The sequence below is a fragment of the Eumetopias jubatus genome, unplaced genomic scaffold (assembly GCF_037043125.1).
Source record: "Eumetopias jubatus isolate StellerSeaLion01/CBP00866 unplaced genomic scaffold, mEumJub1_p1.0 scaffold_8, whole genome shotgun sequence".
NCBI lineage: Eukaryota > Metazoa > Chordata > Mammalia > Carnivora > Otariidae > Eumetopias > Eumetopias jubatus.
The window spans coordinates 70,927,445-70,947,800 of record NW_028274814.1 but is presented as its reverse complement, the minus strand read 5'-3'; the positions used below and the strand labels follow the sequence as shown (position 1 = coordinate 70,947,800).

The 20,356-nt window shown below is 36.1% G+C and overlaps 1 protein-coding gene across 1 annotated transcript in view; it reads right to left on the bottom strand.

Moving 5' to 3' along the window:
• Positions 1 to 308, bottom strand: part of CNTN1 (contactin 1) — a 75,817-nt gene extending 75,509 nt beyond the window's left edge. The window contains exon 1 of the mRNA XM_028123125.1: positions 248 to 308. Within this exon, the coding sequence (XP_027978926.1) occupies positions 248 to 308 (61 nt within the window). The remainder of the gene's footprint in view (positions 1 to 247) is intronic.
• Between the last annotated feature and the right edge of the window lie 20,048 nt (positions 309 to 20,356).

The window sequence follows — 20,356 nt, the reverse complement described above, 5'->3', positions numbered from 1 at the left end:
TCTTCCAGAGGTCCATTTTTTAAACATTTACCAGCTTACCACTACATAAGACTTACTAAATCTTGTGAAATTTTACTTGAAAATAAAAAGAAAAATAGGGTCAGCTTTAAACATATTGATTTACATATCTGACACGGATGTCAAAAATATTAATTTTAACTTCATGTACCAGATTTAGTAAAGTGAATACACACATATTAATTTTAGTGACATAATTCATGGAGAATATGCAAAGGATATTTCTTACCTGATAAACAGGTTGTAAAAGATATTATCACAAGGTGACTGACGAGCAACCACATTTTCATCTTGTTTGTGTAAAGGTTAGTTTTTATGGTAGCTGGATAATAAACACCTGCATCAAAAACAGAAAAGAAAAAAAAAAGGAAAGGTAAATGCTTATTATTTGGGGTCAACATTATTGATTCAATTTTATTTTGTTTCTTGTTTATAGAATAAGTTTTAGTTTATTTAAATATATTTGTAAGCACCATGTTTTATGAAACAATAGACTTGGTATCAGAGGGTTATCAGCTGCCTCTAGGATTGAGCAAGTCACTCAATTGGTGTGTTCTAGCTTTTAACTCTAACAATTGATCATAACAGTATTTTTTTCTACAAATGGCATAGTTGCAAACATTTCCATATCAATCAATTTAATTGAAGATCACATTTAACTGAAGGGCTGGTAGAAAATTCAATTAAAGATATGTTTGTATAAGAGCTTTGTAGAGCAGAGCACAAAATTGGAACTTTGAAGAAGTCGGCTCCACTGAGGGAAGTGGGGGATGGAACCCTCGCTGGGACAGTGTGGTCTCAGGACCCTCGGGGTCACAGAGAGACCAGGGGTGCCTGAGTGCAGCAGAGCTCCCAAGTATCGGAGCGGGGAAGCCAGCTGCCAAGACTGAGCGGAGGAGTGGGCTTTCAGCTCGGGGTTGCCATAAACCATGATCCCAGGCACAGTCAGGCCAGTGCTCCTCCAGCAGGCACCCAACAAGCGGCAGAGCCGGGGAGACTCCCCTTCCTCCCCCGGGAGGAGCGATGCCGGAGCGCACCTCCGGGATCTGCTGGGTTTGGAGACTCCACACAGGTCGTGTGCCAGAGATAAAAACGCTCAGTCACAGGCCGGGTGAGCACAGAGTGTGGTCGGAGACCGGGGAGACAGGAGTGATTGACTGTTTTTCTCTGGGGGCGCACTGAGGAGCGGGACCCTGAATTCTCGACTCCTCTGAGGTGGAGATTGGGAGGCTGCCATTTCACTCTCGTCCTCCAAAGCTGATCAGAAAGCTTGCAGGGAACAAAAGCTCCCAAGAGCAAACCCGAGCAGATTACTTAGCCCCGCCTGGCAAGGGCGGGGCAATTCCACCTCGGCAGACACTTGGGAACGATGGCAACAGGCCCCTCCTCCAGAAGATCAGCAAGAACAGCCCTCCAAGGCCGAGTTTCCGGATCAATGAGAACAGCAGAACTCCAGCGCTAGGGGAATACTGCACATAGAATTCATGGCTTTTTCCCCATGATTCTTTAGTCTTTCAAAGTTAATTTTTTTAACTTTCTTTTCTTTTTTCTTAATTTTTCTTTTTCCGTTTTTCAACCAACATCTTATCAATCCCTTTTTTAAAAAAATCTTTTTATATATTTTCATTTTTAGAGTCATATTCTATCCCTTCATAGTAGTTAACCTTATTTTTGGTATATATATATATATATATATATATATATATATATATATATATATATATATAGTTGTTCTCTCTTTAAAATTTTGGGATACAGTTTCTTCTAACAGACCAAAATATACCCTAAATCTCTAGTGTATGGCTTTGTTCTAGTCTCCTGCCTGATCACATTCTCTCCCTTTTTTTTTAAATCCTCTTCTTTTTTCAACCAACTTCTTATCTTACCAATTCCTTTTATAAAATCTTTTATAATTTTCATCTTTACAGTCATATTCCATCCCTTCATCATATTAACCTTTATTTTTGTACATATATAAGTTTTTCTTTCTTTAAAATTTTGGGAGGCACTTTCTTCTAACAGACAAAAATATGCCCAAAATCTAGTGTGTGGCACTGATCTATGTACCAGCCTGATCATATTTGATCATATTCTGTTTTTTTTTGTTTTGTTTTGTTCTGTTTTTGTTTGTTTTTATCTTTTTCTTTTTTCTTTCTTTCCCTTTCTTTTCCCCAGGTTTCAGGTCTCTTCTGATTTGTTTAGTGTATATTTTTCTGGGGTCATTGTTACCCTGTTCACATTTTGTTCTCCCATTCATCTAGTCTCTTCTGAACCAAATGACAAGATGGAAAAGATCACCTCAAAAAAAAGAACAAGAGGCAGTACCGACTGCCAGGGACCTAATCAATACAGACATTAGTAAGATGTCGGAACTAGAGTTCAGAATGATGATTTTAAAGATACTAGCTGGGGGTGCCTGGGTGGCTCAGTTGGTTAAGCAACTGCCTTCGGCTCAGGTCATGATCCTGGAGTCCCTGGATCGAGTCCCGCATCGGGCTCCCTGCTCGGTGGAGAGCCTGCTTCTCCCTCTCCCTCTGCCTGCCTCTCTGCCTACTTGTGCTCTCTCTCTAGTTCTGTCAAATAAATAAATAAAATCTTAAAAAAAAATAAATAAAAAAATAAAGATACTAGCTGGGCTTGAGAAAAACATGGAAGACATTAGAGAAACCCTTTCTGGAGAAATAAAAGAACTAAAATCTAACCAAGTCAAAATCAAAAAGGCCATTAATGAGGTGCAATAAAAAATGGAGGCTCTAACTGCTAGGATAAATGAGGCAGAAGAGAGAATTAGTGATATAGAAGACCAAATGATGGAAAATAAAGATGCTGAGAAAAAGAGAGATAAACAACCACTGGATCACGAGGGCAGAATTCGAGAGATAAGTGATACCATAAGATGAAACAATATTAGAATAATTGGGATCCCAGAAGAAGAAGAAAGAGAAAGAGGGGCAGAAGGTATATTGGAGCAAATTATAGCAGAGAACTTCCCCAATGTGGGGAAGGAAACAGGCATCAAAATCCAGGAGGCACAGAGAACCCCCCTCAAAATCAATAAAAATAGGTCAACACCCCAACATCTAATAGTAAAACTTACAAGTCTTAGAGACAAAGAGAAAATCCTGAAAGCAGCTCAGGACAAGAGATCTGTAACCTACAATGGTAGAAACATTAGATTGTCAACAGACCTATCCACAGAGACCTGGGTGGCCAGAAAGGACTGGCATGATATATTCAGAGCACTAAATGAGAAAAATATGCAGCCAAGAATACTATATCCAGCTAGGCTGTCATTGAAAATAGAAGGAGAGCTTTGTAAACTTATAGACATCATACAAAAGTGGTATATTAGGATTACCTGTTGGTGGCTTGTGGAAAACTTTTTGCCAGAAATGTTTATTTTTTAAAAACTAAAATATATTGACTAATAACACATCATCCATCTTCCTCTCCTTCCCTTTTTTCATTTATTCATTCAATAAAAAATAAAAGTAAATAAGATCCTTACGTGTCAGCAATGGAGAATCTAGGTTTTGTGGGGCCTTATCTTTAAAAGTTGGAGAGCTGTATTTAAAAAGGAGAAGACAAAAATTACTGAGGTAAACTAAGCCACAAAACTATGCAGTAATCTAATTACAATACCTTGCTTTTATAAATTTTGCAAAACATAGGATCATGTGATTATACTGGTGAGGCTTCATCCAGCAGGGCCTTGGAATAGTCTCATATAAGGGAGGTACCCCCACAACCTAAGCCTCATTATCTGTGGTACATCCATCTCTGTGAACAAGCATAGAGATAGAGGAATCAGAAAGAAAGAGATAGTTGGCTTGCCCATAAGAAGTTTGTAGATCAATGGGAACACAGATGTGTACAAAAATCAGTGTGATAGAATAGTTGTTTAGACCAACATGTTACTAAACTTGAAAACTTTTAATTATTTTAACTCAAAGCACTGTAAAATACATCATGGTGGGTATGGATCTGATTATGGGAGCCAGGACATATGACTTAGTTAGGTTTGAGTCATTTGGTGACTTCAGAACCCAACCACTTCTTTCTGTAACTCCTTGAGAGCAACATGTCCCAAGGCACTAAAAAGGGACCTCTTCAATTTGGACATAATAGAATTCCAACTTTGAAAGATATTAACTCATGTTTTCAAACAACATATAATAACAGTGAAAATTCTCATGACATAGAGTTGAATGTAAAATCTAAATTAAGATAGAGTATGAAAACAACTCTGAAAAGAGAATACCTAATGTCACAATGCTCAAAATATATTTAAACATTTTCTTAAATAGCAAAAACAAAATGGTACTAATTGCCTGCATCATAATGATGTGGGAAAAAAAACAACATGGGATCCCACTTTTTTTTTAAAGATTTTATTTATTTATTCAAGAGAGAGAGAATGAGAGATAGAGAGCACGAGAGGAAAGAGGGTCAGAGGGAGAAGCAGACTCCCTGCTGAGCAGGGAGCCCGATGTGGGACTCGATGCCGGGACTCCAGGATCATGACCTGAGCCGAAGGCAGTTGCTTAACCAACTGAGCCACCCAGCATCCTACTTATTTTTTTCAGTTGTGATGAATTTTAAGACCATATTTACCCTCCTGATTTGCCAAAATCCTAGCATTTGCAGAGACTGGTAAAAATATTTAGTGGTACTACATAGGCCAGGATAAACACATTTTCCCTTTTGGTATGTTGATTACTCTGAATTAAAAAATCAATCAAGAAACAAGTATTTCTTAAAAAAAAGTTGAGTTGAATTCTCAGCTTTTATTTATTTACTTATTTTTTATTTTTATTTTTATTTATTTATTTGACAGAGAGAGAGACAGCAAGAGAGGGAACAGAAGCAGGGGGAGTGGCAGAGGGAGAAGCAGGCTTCCAGCTGAGCAGGGAGCCTGATGTGGGGCTCGATCCCAGGACCCTGGGATCATAACCTGAGTGAATTCTCAACTTTTAGAGAAACAGAGGAAATATAGTGGAAATGGGTCAAATTAGCATCAGGAAATATTTAAAAATATTCTTGAATGAGGAAAAATAATTTATGTTTTAAATGCCAGGATCAATTTATGACCAGTTTCTCTTTCTTGGACATAGGTGGGAAGGTAGAACTATGGGTTTGTATAAATTGTATTTTCTGGACTCTTAATATTAATTTTATTTTATTTTATTTCTTTTACTAAGCAGGGAGAAAAAGAAATAGGTAAATGGAAAAAATGAACAAAAATTCCTTTAGGAGGCAGGGAAATCAATTAAATGATCTATGGAAAGATTTTTAGCTTTTCATTTCTATGATGTAGAATATCATTCATATATAAAGACAGACCTAAATGAAAATTACTGAAACCCGTATACATTGTTTATGTCCTCTAAAGTTTGTCTTAAAAATGTACATTTGAGCATTTTCTTAATCTTTTAGATCCTGTTTCCTCTCACTGAGTTATGTACACTAATTAGGTTCAGTTCTTTTCATTAAAAGGAAGATGGAGGTACCTGGCTGGCTCAGTCAGTGGAGCATGGGACTCTTGATTTCAGGGAAGAAAGAAAGGAAGAAGAAAGGAAGAAAGGAAGAAAGGAAGAAAAGGAGAAAGGAAGAAAGGAAGAAAGGAAGAAAAGAAAGAAAGAAAGAAAGAAAGAAAGAAAGAAAGAAAGAAAGAAAGAAAGAAAGAAAGAAAGAAAAGAAAGAAAGAAAGAAAGAAGAAAGAAAGAAAGAAAGAAAGAAAGAAAGAAAGAAAGAAAGAAAGAAAGAAAGAGAAAGGAAGGAGAAAGGAAGGAAGGAAGGAAGGAAGGAAGGAAGGAAGGAAGGAAGGAAGAAAGAAAGAAAGAAAGAAAGAAAGAAAGAAAGAAAGAAAGAAAGAAAGAAAGAAAGAAAGAAAAGAAAGAAAGAAAGAAAGAAAGAAAGAAAGAAAGAAGGAAAGAAAGAAAGAAAGAAAGAGGTAGAAAAAGCAAACAAACTGTGCCAAAACTGTTGTATCAATCACTTATTTTTGTAAATATTGACTTTGGTAATATACTGTGAAAATTTCACAGATTATAAAGCATTTCAGTTTAATGTGGCAATAATTATTGGATTTAAATAGTTGTGACTTACCTATTAATAAACTGTTATAATTTGAGAACCCTAAATAATTCTCACAGATATTCAACTTTAAGAACAAGGGATGGCACAGCAGTTTTGATATTGACTGTAGAGGAACCAGCACTGACCCGAGAGAAAAAGAATCAGGTATATAGAGGTAAAGAATGAAGAACAATTTCTTTGAAAGTTTTCTTGAGAATTATAATTTTGATGGAGTGTGTCAGTGAGATTTTGGTCTATGTATCTCATTGACTTTACAGGTAGTCTCAGAAAGGAGAGCTGGTCAAAAGAAAGATTAGCTGTGCCCATACAGAGCAAGTGATTTCAGAAAATTGGAAATAAAATACATAAGAATTTTCTAGATCTGGGATGTCATTTGACATTTCCTCCTTAGATAACAATCACAATATGTGGGAAGGTCTGGCAAGGCATAGTCAAAAGAGAATAAGGTAATTCAGCCAGATCTTGTCTGAATTTTGGCTCATCCATTTCTTATGATAAAAATATTTTTTATTTGCCATATAACTAGATTCTCAAAGTAAAAATTAATTCCATCTCAAGTGTTTCAAAAATTCAGAAAGTCCTCATATAAATTGGGTGGACATATTAATATAATTAAATTTCTCTCTTTAGAAAGGGATGAATAGGAGAATATATCCAGTGTAATTAGAACTCATCTTCACTCATGCCACATTTGGATGTTTTATTATCTAGGCAAGTCACAAAACAAGAGATTTCCTCACTTCCTCTGTCAGAAAATGGTATCAAAACTTGCTGTAAAACTAAAGCCAATGCCATTAACCAGTTTTAAAACTATAGTTGGGGTTTTCTCAGTTATTCAAAACTGCTAGAGTAAAGAGTTATTTATATCTGAATGTATATTTTCTAACAAAAAGACCTTATCCTTATTATATTTGCCAAAAATTAATTATGCTAGTAGATTCAGCTACTAGAACCAGGGCCATAAGTTAAGTCTAATGGTTGATACACCAGACATATAAGATTTTGTGGTTGTTTTTCTTTTAGATATTGTTACAATTAGTGATAAATTACTAATGTACTAAATAATGAACTTCATGATTTTTTGCAATGGAATCTTCATTTTGTCAAAGTTTTCACAAATAGCACATGTATAAACACCATGGGTACTTTTCATGAAACGTTTCCCCCTTTATGTCAAGACTTATACTATCCCAACCATTTTAAAAGTGTACAGTTCACTGGTATTGTGTAAATTCATATTGTTGAACAACCATCACCACCATCCATCACCATAAGTCTTTACATCTTTCAAAACTGAAACTCTGTACCCATTATACAATAACTCATTAGATCTCCTCCTCCAAGCCCCTGCAACCAAGAGTCTTCTCTATTTTTTATTTCCCCTTTTTCCTACACCCCAGCGTCTGATAACCTCCATTCTACTCTCTGTTACTATGAGTTCAATTTTTCTCATCCATTCTTTAGCTTGCAACTTATGGCAAGTTATTCAATCTCTGACCCTAGTTTTCCTCATGTGTAAAATATGGAAAGAATGACTATTTCATAGGACTATTTTAAGAGCTGCATAACATTGTACATGTGAAATACCTACTATGAAAGTATTTAATAAATACTAATTTATTATTCTACTAGGCCATAGGCCCATCCAGGTCAGGGGACATGTCTCTTCTTTATTGTTGCTTTTATAAAGCCTGGCACATAGAAGCCTCTCGATATACATTTATTGAATAAATGAAGGAATGAGAGGACCACTCCATAACTATTCCAAAGCACTTGCCACAAACAAACTGAAATTTAACTTTAGTTCCTTAAAATAAGGGTAGGATGGTGAAAATAAATAACAAGGAATGTCGCCAATCGGAGCTTTGTTCTTTGTTAGGGAATATTGCTGCTTATAAACATAGTCTAGAATAGAGTATTCTAACTAGCAATATTTTAAATCATTTTTTAATATGCACTTATTGAGTGTTGTTGGAAGTCTGTCTTCTAATCTGAATATTCACGCTCGAGTCCGAAGGAAAAGTTTTCACTATTTTGAGCCTGTCTGTCTCATACCATGACATCTTTTCCTTCACTCCAAAATATTGCCTATTTCAATAGGACAGTGAGTCATCGGCCTGACAGCATGTAATGTATTTCATTTAATGGGTTTCTTGCTGTTCAAATATAAAAGCATCTTTCACATCTTGTCCACACATTTGTTTTCTGCTAGAGATTTGCTCTATTGTGTCACCAGTTATCCTATCATTTGTGACTCCCTGATCACATCCCCTCAGCAGTGATGTAGAGCAGAGAGGCAGAGAGGCTGAGCTCACTCCTGCTAATGCAGAAGAAACTGCTCTTCTTCCTTCATTCTGGAGGACATATCATTCAGTTATTCACAGCTCACTCCCAGCCCCCAGAGGCCTGAAAGTGCTTCAGCAAATGAAAAACAAACAACTCTGACAAAGACGTGCCGTTTATAGGAGCAGACCTTTTTCTCCTCAGTACCTGAAAACACATGATTAAAAGTGGAACCGAGGATGCATTCCTGTCCCTGAGGCCACGCTGTGCTGGCCAGCTCCCTGGACTTGCTGGCCTTCAGAGCCCTGTGGCTTCTCTACTCGGCGGAGGCCTCCCAGCTGGTACTGCAGGTGCAGCACCCCCCGAACCATCGCAGATCTCTAGGTGTCTAGTGACTGCTGTAACCCTGACACAGACTGGCACTACCTTAATTTCCAAGGGAATTCAACTTCTTTTCTCCAATATCCTTTATTCAATGTCTTAGTCACACATTAAAACAACAACGTGTTACAACAAGGCAACATAGTGTGGCACATTCTATCCCTTCCTTCCTTTTCCTCCTTTCTTCCCACACTTGTCTTTCTCCCCACCTCTCCCTTTCTAATTTAGACAATGCTAGCGGTCTTTGAGAAATGTGGTCCATTTCTAAATACTCATTTTTCTGTTGGTCAGACACCATCTAGCTCTTAAGTTTCATTCTGGCATAGGCTAATCCAAATGTTATTCAAAAAAGCTTCAACCATACGTTAGCAAGCATTTCCCCAATAATAATTATTTGCAAAGTATTTAGTACTGTTAAATAATTAAAGGATGTATATAATTAAGGCCAACGCAACAAATATTTCATTCAACTAATGGTTACACAATCATTTACATTGACAGAGAACAAGATTTTAGGACTACTGATAAAATATTAATATATATAATCAAATGGTCACATCTCCATTTTAGACAGAAAAAAAAAGACAGTTGCAGGGACATCAGGAGTCTATCCTGATCTACCCTCAACACAGTTCATGAAAGGCCAGGTTAAAAAGAATATTTACGGGCGCCTGGGTGGCTCAGTTGGTTAAGCGACTGCCTTCAGCTCAGGTCATGATCCTGGAGTCCCGGGATCGAGTCCCGCATCGGGCTTCCTGCTCAGCAGGGAGTCTGCTTCTCCCTCTGACCCTCTTCCCTCTCGTGCTATCTCTCATTCTCTCTCTCTCAAATAAATAAATAAAATCTTTTAAAAAAAAGAATATTTACTTATGGCATTCATTTTATTTCTGAGAAACATTTGTTATAAAGTACTATTTCCAGAAAACAGTTAGAGAAAGCTTATTGGAATTGAACACAGATTAGTCCAGGTGAAAAGACACCAATATCTCCTACTCTACATTTTAAGAGCAGGGGACATTTATCCTCAGACTCATTATGAAATTCTGCCTCTGCTAAACAAGTCATTTAATCTTCCTGAGCGGTCAGTCACCCAGTCTGGAAAATGGAAATTCAAGTTCCTTCTGCACAGGATTGTGAATACTAACACATGTATGGATTTGGATACATGTGTGCATGGATGTATATGTGTAAGTAAAAACCCTACAACATATGTACATAATAAAAGTAAATATTGGGGCGCCTGGGTGGCTCAGTCGTTAAGCATCTGCCTTCGGCTCAGGTCATGGTCCCAGGGTCCTGGGATCGAGCCCCGCATCAGGCTCCCTGCTCAGCGGGAAGCCTGCTTCTCCCTCTCCCACTCCCCCTGCTTGTGTTCCCTCTCGCGCTGTATCTCTCTCTGTCAAGTAAATAAATAAAATCTTAAAAAAAAAAGTAAATATTAAAGTGGAAAAGTTAAATCTTCCAGAAACAAAATTAGTTTTGGAACTCAAAAAACACTACCCCTTTATAAAGGGCCTATTATATATTTAAGTGTTAAGTCCATTAAACATCTTCATATCAATATTCTATCTCTCCAATTAATTTTCAGATGAAATATAATTTAAACATAGGTGACACATCTGCCTCTAGCTGAATGACTGCCTACTTTAGATGGTCTTCCCCAGCCTCACATTGGCTTCCTTAAATTCTATCATCAAATTATTATTATCTCAGTTCAAAAGTTTTTCTGCAAAGTCATTAACAACATTGTAGCAGCTTACTGCTATGATCAAATATAATTAGTAAAACTTTTTGAAGAACTTGCTGTTCGAAGCCAAAGAATAAGAGCACATACTCGAGGAAAACACCCCATTTTCTGAAAATAATCATAAACAGTATCCTTTCTCAGAACAGTCATATATATTGCTCCACTGGTGGGTAGAGCATAATATTCTTTGGATTGCAACCATCTTAGTCCCTGAAACAGCCCACCACTCGATTTTGTGCGCAGTATATGTACAAGGAGGAGCGATACAATACATTTCAAAACATTTCAATAAACATAACATCACCAGATTGTGAAATATGACTTAGAGGCTGCCGAGAAAAAAAAATCTGAAGGCGTTTTGAAGATATAGATATTACTTGAGTGCTGACAGCACAGCCTGCATTTTATAGAACAATTGAACTACTCACATTTTTAGATAATTGGATTTATGATTAAGTTAATTACTCATTTATTTTTAAAATCATGTAATACATGCAGAGGAACTTAAAAAAATAGTAGATCCCCTGTTTGTGATATTTATAGCACATTATTTTTCACAGGCTAATTTAAGCCAATGATGTCATACAAGACTATAATTGATACAGTCATGCTTATTCATTGAGACAGTTTCAGGAAACCATTGCTTTTAGGTAGTAAATGGAAAGTCCTACATATATTTTCTTCCACATTTTAGGAATATATGTATATATGGTTAGGTATCTCTTGAAATTTGAGAAAATGCAGAAAGGCCCTGCTGATTCCAAAGTATCTCCCCCTATGCTCCCATAAAAATGACATGGTGCCAATTCTACCCAATTATTTTGCTTGAAATTATAAAATTGAGCTACTAATGGAAAATGGAGATGGTAATCATGAACAAATCAGGCAATATGATTTTTTAAGTATTTGCAATTCCAAGAATTATTGATTCAGTCAATGAATTATTGATTCAGTCAGGAGCTGTTTTATCAAGCAAGATTTAAAACTCAAACATATATTCATGAGATTCCACTCAACTTCTTTCCTATCAGTGTATTAATATGAATCAGCTTATTACTCAAGGGCAAATACATATTTCATTCTACTTTAAATATAGTGCTACTTTTGGCAAAGAATTGGTGTTCACAATAACAGATGAATATCAAATACAAGGTGAAATACGACAGGTGGGGTTTTTTTTTTAAGATTTTATTTATTTATTTGAGAGAGAGAGAGAATGAGAGATAGAAAGCACGAGAGGGAAGAGGGTCAGAGGGAGAAGCAGACTCCCTGCCGAGCAGGAAGCCCGATGCGGGATTCGATCCCGGGACTCCAGGATCATGACCTGAGCCGAAGGCAGTCGCTTAACCAACTGAGCCACCCAGGTGCCCACGACAGGTGGGTTTTAGTACAGGTTTAGAAGGGGACTGGGAGGCAGAACTGATAATCCTTGTGTTGTCAATGATTTGCCTAAAGGATCAGTGGAAGCAACTGAATGGAGCCAAATAATGAGTAGGAGTGACGAAGGTAACAAAGTAACCTCAGCTAATGGGGACAGTAAAGGAGCAACAACAAGCATATGTGCTAAAATTTTTACAAATCACTTATCTATGGATCATCTCATCTGATCCTACCAAATGTCTCTGAGATTCTTAGAGATGAACTGAGTCATGAGGATCATGTGGATTGCCCAAAGATACACAGAGCCGGGGTGTGAATCCTTCTACTCCAGACAGATTTAAGCCCTATACTCTTCACTGTTTATTTTTTAAAAGATACTTAGAATTTATCCTTGCTCTAGATTACAAGAAAGGATATTTTGTATATTTGATGATCAACATATTTTTCAAAATGCTGTTATTGCTTCCCAAAATATAGGCTAGGGGCCACCTACCTTAACAGCATTTGGATGTACTTGTTAAAAAAAATAGATTTCTGAGAAACTCCCGAGTCTCTGGGAAAATAACCCAAGTATCTACATTTTAATCAAGATTCCCAGGTAATTTGTAAGCATACTAAAGTTCAAAAACTATTGTATTAAGTATATTAAGTGAAGGTCAGAATATTTCCAATACTCACAGAGAACAATCAAATGTTTTCTGAATTCATAAGGCCACATTTTTAACCAGTACAATCTAAATATCAGAAGGTATGCAACATTTAATAATTTACCTCTTGAAATTATGTCTGCACCATACTTTCTTGTGGCATTTGGTCTGGGTGAGAATTGAGTGTCCTGTATGTCTACATCTGATTGACTTTACTATGTCATAATGAATAAGGCGTTTTGATATATCACTTTGACTACTACCTGGAAGGGTTCCTACTGTTAAATGAGACCTGTTGGACTATAATGACATGACTGAATGTGCTGTTAACTTGTCTTGTTGCCCAAACGGCAGTTCAAACTGATCCGAGATGGCTGTACTACTACAAAGAAATGTGTTCCATGATACCTTCCCTGTGATTCACATCTAACAATCCAAAACAGGATTTAATAAGTCTTTGACAGCAGAAAAAAAAAAAAAATTCCCATGCCAGCAGGACAGAACTTTCAAACTTCTTTCCCTTTTGCTCTCCCACACATTCACAAAAGAACAAAACCTGGGAAGAAACCATACCAGATTGAAACACTCACTCAATTTACACTGGGAGTTTTAAAGCCTTCCTGGGCTGTAATCTCTCCTTTGTATAACTTTATTCCTCTGTAGAGATGGTCATGTCTAATAAAAAGGCTTCACTGTTACCGCCACTCTGCTTTCTGAAGCCCCACTTGAAGCCATGCTCCCTAATGCAACTGCAAAGGTTCAGGATGTCAGAGCTGCTTCTTCCTGCACAATATCTGTATGTTTTGCATGTAAAAGAGCAGGTGTTTGTTCTACCCCACCAACCTAAAAGCACATAAAATTTCGTACTGTCTTTTGACAAGACACCCACCCATGATGAAAGAACAAGTCTGATGATCTTATATCTCCTATCAGCTGCTGTTCAGGTTAAGAGAGATACCACACAGAAGGAAGGAGAAGGATATAACCTTTGACATTCTATTTTTTAAACAACAGAGAAGAGTCACTAGCTATAAGTCATTGTATCAGTACTTAAATTGATGCGTGATTCCTCCCAAAATAATTTAAGCCCCTATAGCTAGAAACAATATAAGAGAATTATTTTTTAAATGCACTTCAATTCTATTAAACAATTCCACAAGTACTTATTTTTGAAACACATATAATATTTGTGCTATTTAATGAGATTATCAGTTTTTAATGCGTGCTATTCAAAGACCAAGAAATTTGTTTCATTTTCTTTGAAGATTATAAAATAATGTAATCATAAAGGTAGCTGGGTGGTAATTTTAATTATTCATTCATGCCATGCATATTTATGAAGCACCTACCAAGTCACGACATTTTGTAGTAGCAGCAAACATATTGGTAAATCAAAGATATATATTCAGTGAGAGACTTTCTAGTTTTAAATGTCTCAACAGCAGCTTGTCTCATTCCTTTTTCTATACTCCATATTGCCTAATGCAAAGCCTTACACACTGAAGGCACTCAATTAACGTCTGTTGAATACATTTATGGAGTAATTACTAAACGCAAATTATTGGTCTGTATTTGATAGGCAGATCTATGCAAGCAGAAGGAAGTGGCAATAGTAAAAGCATAAAGTAGGAAAGTAAAGGTTAAATTCAGACAACTCTCCAGAGTTTAATATGGCTGGGGCATGAACTCATGGGAGCAAGCATTAGAAAAATATAAGTGGGAAGAAGCGTGTAATCAAATTAGGGAAACTTAAATGCCAAGTGTTGAACTTTTGGTTCCTTCCACAGGCAGTGAGTGAGTTTCCCTTGCTGAACTGTTCTGCAAGAAACTATCATCATTCTCTTTAATCCTAAGTGCTTTGGTTGATGAACACTCTGTTCTTCAGTCTCCTTTTCATGGTTCCATTGACAGAAGAGATATTGAGGAAGCTCCCTAACTCCTGTATTTTGATGCCCTTATGTGGAGGTTTCAGATTTACAGCCAGCAACAACATGGTCTTGAGCTGTACAAAGAGCTTTATCCCTTTTTACTCAAATTTGTATCAAATAATAAGTTTCCAATAAGATAAGAGTGGATACATCCCTCCATTTATATATAATTTCAGAACAAAGATGTGGCTGATGCAAAAACTGAAATCTAAGGGAGAGGGATTCCAGTTTCTGATAAGAACTTTATTCTCTCTTAACATAAGTAATTATTTCTTTGTATCAAATGTAAGTCTTATCAAACAAGTATTTATTAAGTACCTACTATATGAAAGAACGCAGATGAACACCAGTTTGATAGCAAAAGTGGAGACAAATTCTCAAACTTCAGAAACTTAAAGTTTAGTTAGGCACAAGGATCAGAGCAATCTCACTGGATCTATCCCTGATCCCTGTTACCAAGAGTAATCTGTGCCATAAGTTTATTATTTTAATGAACATATATCGAAATATCTGAAGCTCAGTGAATACTACAAAATTTAATGTGATCTTCAAAGAAGTTAACTCTCTTGTACTCCCTGCCCCAAAATTTGTCAATGATACACCATCATTTCCTAATTCATTCAACAAATATCAATTATCTATTTTATATGTTATACTATATATTATACTAGGTTATAGAAATCATAATTATAGTATATATTATACTTTTTAATCGTATATACTATAATTATAATTATCATTAGAAATATTATAGATATTAAAAGATTAATTATATAGTCCTTAGTTTAATAGTTAAGATAAACACACTCCATCATCAGTCAACTTGCAAGCCAGGCTCTGTTCTAGAAGCTTAAATATTAAGTAATATTCATATGAACCAATGATGTAGTTATTATTATTAACCTCAGTTTATGGATGAGAAAACACATCTCTTCTATATTTCAAGACCTAAATCAAGATTTATCTTTATAGAAAAGTCTATCCTCTGGCAACCTCATATGAGGTTTTCTCCATTGTCTAAAATCATGGAATGAGGGGCTCCGGGGTGGCTCAGTCATCTGCCTTCAGCTCAGGTCATGATCCCAGGGTCCTGGGATTGAGCCCCCCATCAGCATCAGGCTCCCTGCTGAGCAGGGAACCTGCTTCTCCCTCTCTCACTCCCCCCTGCTTGTGTTCCCTCTCCCACTCTCTCTGTCAAATAAATAAATAAAATCTTTAAAAATAAATAAATAAAATCATGGAGTGAGCTGTTTGACTCACTCATGGATTCCTTATTATCAGGTTCTTGCTTACCTTTCAAATGCAAAGCCACTTCCAGCTGAATATAGGGACACTTTATTAGAAAACATATTTGAAGACAATTTCAGGGGTTGAGAAAAAAATTATTTTGGAGAAGTGTTTTCTTTGCCAAAATTTGGTATTTTGACAGGTCTTGATGGCTTATGAGGATAAGTATAGCAGAACATCTGACTATAAAACTGTCCTGGAAAGTCTGGGCATATGGTAAGACCATTTTAGATTTTTATATTATCAAAAGGCAATGAGATTAAACACAAGAGTGTAGATGCAGTCAGAATTCTTTCACATGACTACTTCATTTGGGCAAGTTATATCAACAATTGGCAAATGGAAATATTAATATGTACTTGTGAGAATTACATGAAAAATGTACACAAGATACCTGTATTAGTTCCTCTTCACCTCTAGCTAGATTAGAAATTATTGAGGAAAAAGAACATGACTTATATATATTTTCATATTCCTATTGGGGCTTAAATACTTTGCATCGTGTGTGATCAATAAATACATGTGTGTGCATGTGCATGTGAGTGGGTATGTGTGTATTCAATGGCACTGAAGATATGTCATAGAAGAAACTGATAATTAAAAGAAAAAGCACCACACCTGTGAATGTCTATGTAACTGCCTTCATTTAGAAGCTGTTAAGCACAAGATTTGCTTTAAACAGTTAACATTGGATTGAGCATAATTCCATGCATTTCTACAAGTGGGAGGAATGATATGACACCATTTCTCTTCCAAGATCTAATGGATTCTCTAATGCTGTGCAGTTGCCAATACAATTTGCGCTGTAGATATATAAAATCGGTAATTTAGTTAGCAAATGTAGAAACAGTTATGTAGGCAATTTGATTTGTTTAAAAATATTTAAGGATCTATCCTGTACCCTGTGTTAGGTCCTTAGAGATTCAACAGACCCAAGCTTCAAGGGGGCTCCGGAACTGTGAGAAATAAACTCAGTTTGAAAGTAGGAGGTGCGGGAAAGGAAGGAGGTCAGAGGTGAGTTCTCCCCTCTTGACTTGCCCATTGGTTTGGAAGGCACTGCCACTTGGCAAAGGGGAAGCAGTGTTTTGGTGAAAAAGTGAGTAGACCAGAGATTTAGTTTTGAATATGTGGTAGGTTTCAGTTTCCCCTTATACATCCAAGGGGCAATACCAAGTAAATATCTGAATAAATGAGAACAGAATATGGAGGGTGTTGGGGTTGGGAATAGGTTGATTTCCTAGAGATAACATGTGAAGCCCAATAACAGGTAAAACTTCCAAGTCAATTTGACTTATGCAATGGAAAAATGAAAGGAAAATAAAATAAACAGCAGAAATATAAACCCGAAATGATTTTTCCCCCAACATGGCCCCCTCACTAACTAAAAAAATAAGGGAAGAAAGCAGTGACAGCTGTACTTACTGGCAGGAGCCCTGCAGCCCTTTGCTCAATTCCCAGAATTATTTACTTTCTTCAAGTTTCTATGAGTTTAGAAGAAATACTTTTGGCTTTGGCTCAAAAATCCCTGCTGAATTAAAACAGATTTTTAAAAATGTTGCTTGGTGTTTCAAAGATTTAAGAAATATCACTACTGTAGTTTCAGTTCCTTAGAGTAAAGATGTTAGAAACTCATAGGTTTGAGAATGCAGTAATTCATCCTCTCTTATTTTTGTGAGCTAATTTTGAATGCATAAGACTTATTAAGGCTACTAAAAGACTTTTAGTCTTATTCAATAAAGTATCAGGGTTGAATTCAATATGTCCATATTTAAATCCCCAAATCTTAAATCATCAACATTTTAAGCAATTTTGATTTAGCTTGAAAATTAAACTCCTTACATGACTATACAGAAATGATAAAATGATCTCCACAGTTAAGGTGAAAAAAAAAAGGTTATGCAGTTAAGCAGTAAACTTTAGGCAAAATAAATATTTTAACATGAATTATCTAAGTGACCATTCATTCTTTATTTATATTTGAATTATATCTGAAATTTTTAATAATAATAATAACCAGGATATTCCTGCTTAATATTTTTGGTCTTTTAATAAGTATTTTTTCTATCAATAGATACATTTTGCTTTCAACCCCATCATTCTTTTGTTTATTCACTCGCCAGTTGTTCTCATTTTTGAGTTCCATTTGTTTAGTGTGTCTTGAATTTTTGGGAAGAATTTGTAATGATTTATATTCTGCTAAATTGAACCTCTTTGACTCTCAACATTCCAGCAAAAACAAAAGCACCATGTACTGCCTTTTATATTTCTTTTTAAATACATTATATAATAAGATGCGGCAAACTGTGTCACAGTCAGGTCAACTAAAAAGTTAAAAATTTCGGGTTGAAAAACTATTGCCCTTGTAAAAGTGAGCTTCTTAAGAAACTAAGAGTTGTTACTGTATATTGTCTCTGTTCCTTTCTGGTCTATGTTACTTTTAGGCTCTCTCTTTGCTTAGAGGACCCCTTTCAATATTTCTTGTAGGGCTGGTTTCGTGTTTGCAAATTCTTTTAGTTTTTGTTTGTCCTGGAAGCTTTTTATCTCTCCTATTTTCAATGACAGCCTGGCTGGATATAGTATTCTTGGCTGCATATTTTTCTCATTTAGTGCTCTGAATATATCATGCCAGTCCTTTCTGGTCTGCCAGGTCTCCATGGATAGGTCTGTTGCCAATCTAATGTTTCTACCATTGTGGGTTACAGACCTCCTGTTCCAAGCTGCTTTCAGGATTTTCTCTTTGTCTCTAAGACTTGTAAGTTTTACTATTAGATGTTGGGGTGTTGACCTATTTTTATTGATTTTGAGAGATGTTCTCTGTGCCTCCTGGATTTTGATGCCTGTTTCCTTCCCCACATTAGGGAAGTTCTCTGCTATAATTTGCTCCAATATACCTTCTGCCCCTCTTTCTCTTTCTTCTTCTTCTGGGATCCCAATTATTCTAATATTGTTTCATCTTATGGTATCACTTATCTCTCGAATTCTGCCCTCGTAATCCAGTGGTTGTTTATCTCTCTTTTTCTCAGCATCTTTATTTTCCATCATTTGGTCTTCTATATCACTAATTCTCTCTTCTGCCTCATTTATCCTAGCAGTTAGAGCCTCCATTTTTTATTACACTTCACTAATAGCCTTTTTGATTTCGACTTGTTTAGATTTTAGTTCTTTTATTTCTCCAGAAAGGGTTTTTCTAATGTCTTTCATGCTTTTTTCAAGCCCAGCTAGTATCTTTAAAATCATCATTCTGAACTCTAGTTCCAACATCTTGCTAATGTCCGTATTGATTAGGTCCCCGGCAGTGGTACTGCCTCTTGTTCTTTTTTTTGAGGTGATTTTTTTCCATCTTGTCATTTTGTCCAGAAGAGACTAGATGAATGAGAGAACAAAATGTGAACAGGGTAACAACGACCCCAGAAAAATATACACTAAACAAATCAGAAGAGACCTGAAACCAGGGGAAAAGAAAGGGAAAGAAAAGGAAAAAGAAAAAGAAAAAAAAAGAATATGATCAAATATGATCAGGCTGGTGAATAGATCAGTACCCCACACCAGATTTTGGGCATATTTTGTTCTCTTAGAAGAAAATGCCTCCCAAAATTTTAAAAAAGAAAAACTTATATATGTACAAAAATAAGGGTTAATACAATAAGGGGATGGAATATATGACTGTAAAGATGAAAATTATAAAAGATTTTATAAAAGGAATTGGTAAGAAGTTGGTTGAAAAGGAAAGAAGAGAGATTAAAAAAAAAAAAGGAGAGAATGTGATCAGGCAGAAGACTAGAACAAAGCCATACACTAGAGATTTAGGGTATATTTTGTTAGAAGAAACTGTATCCCAAAATTTTAAAGAGAGAACAACTTATATATACCAAAAATAAGGTTAACTACAATGAAGAGATAGAATATGACTCTAAAAATGAAAAATAAAAAAGATTTTTTAAAAAGGGATTGATAAGATGTTGGTTGCACTGGGTGTTATACACAAATAATGAATCATGGAACACTACATCAAAAAAAAAGAAAGATGTTGGTTGAAAAAGGGAAACATTCAAAATCAAATAAAAATAGAAGGAGAAAAAAGAAAATTTAAAAAAAATTAACTTTGAAAGACTAAAGAATTGGGGGAAAAAAAAGCCATGAATTCTATGTGCTGTATTCCCCTAGTGCTGGAGTTCTGCTGTTCTCATTGATTGGTAAACTTGGTCCTGGCTGGCTATTCTTGCTGATCTTCTGGGGGAGGGGCAGTGGTTCTCAAATGTCTTTGCCCCAGGAGGAATTGCCCCACCTTTGCCAGGGGCTGGGCTAAGTAATCTACTCGGGTTTGCTCTTGGTAGCTTTTGTTCCCTGCAAGCTTTCCATACACCACTAAAACAGACACATAGATCAATGGAACAGAATAGAGAGCCCAGAAATGGACTCTCAGCTCTATGGTCAACGAATCTTTGACAAAACAGGAAAGAGTGTCCAATGGAAAAAAAGACAGTCTCTTCAACAAATGGTGTTGGGAAAATTGGACAGCCACATGCAGAAGAATTAAACTGGACCACTCCCTTACACCACACACAAAAGTAGACTCCAAATGGATG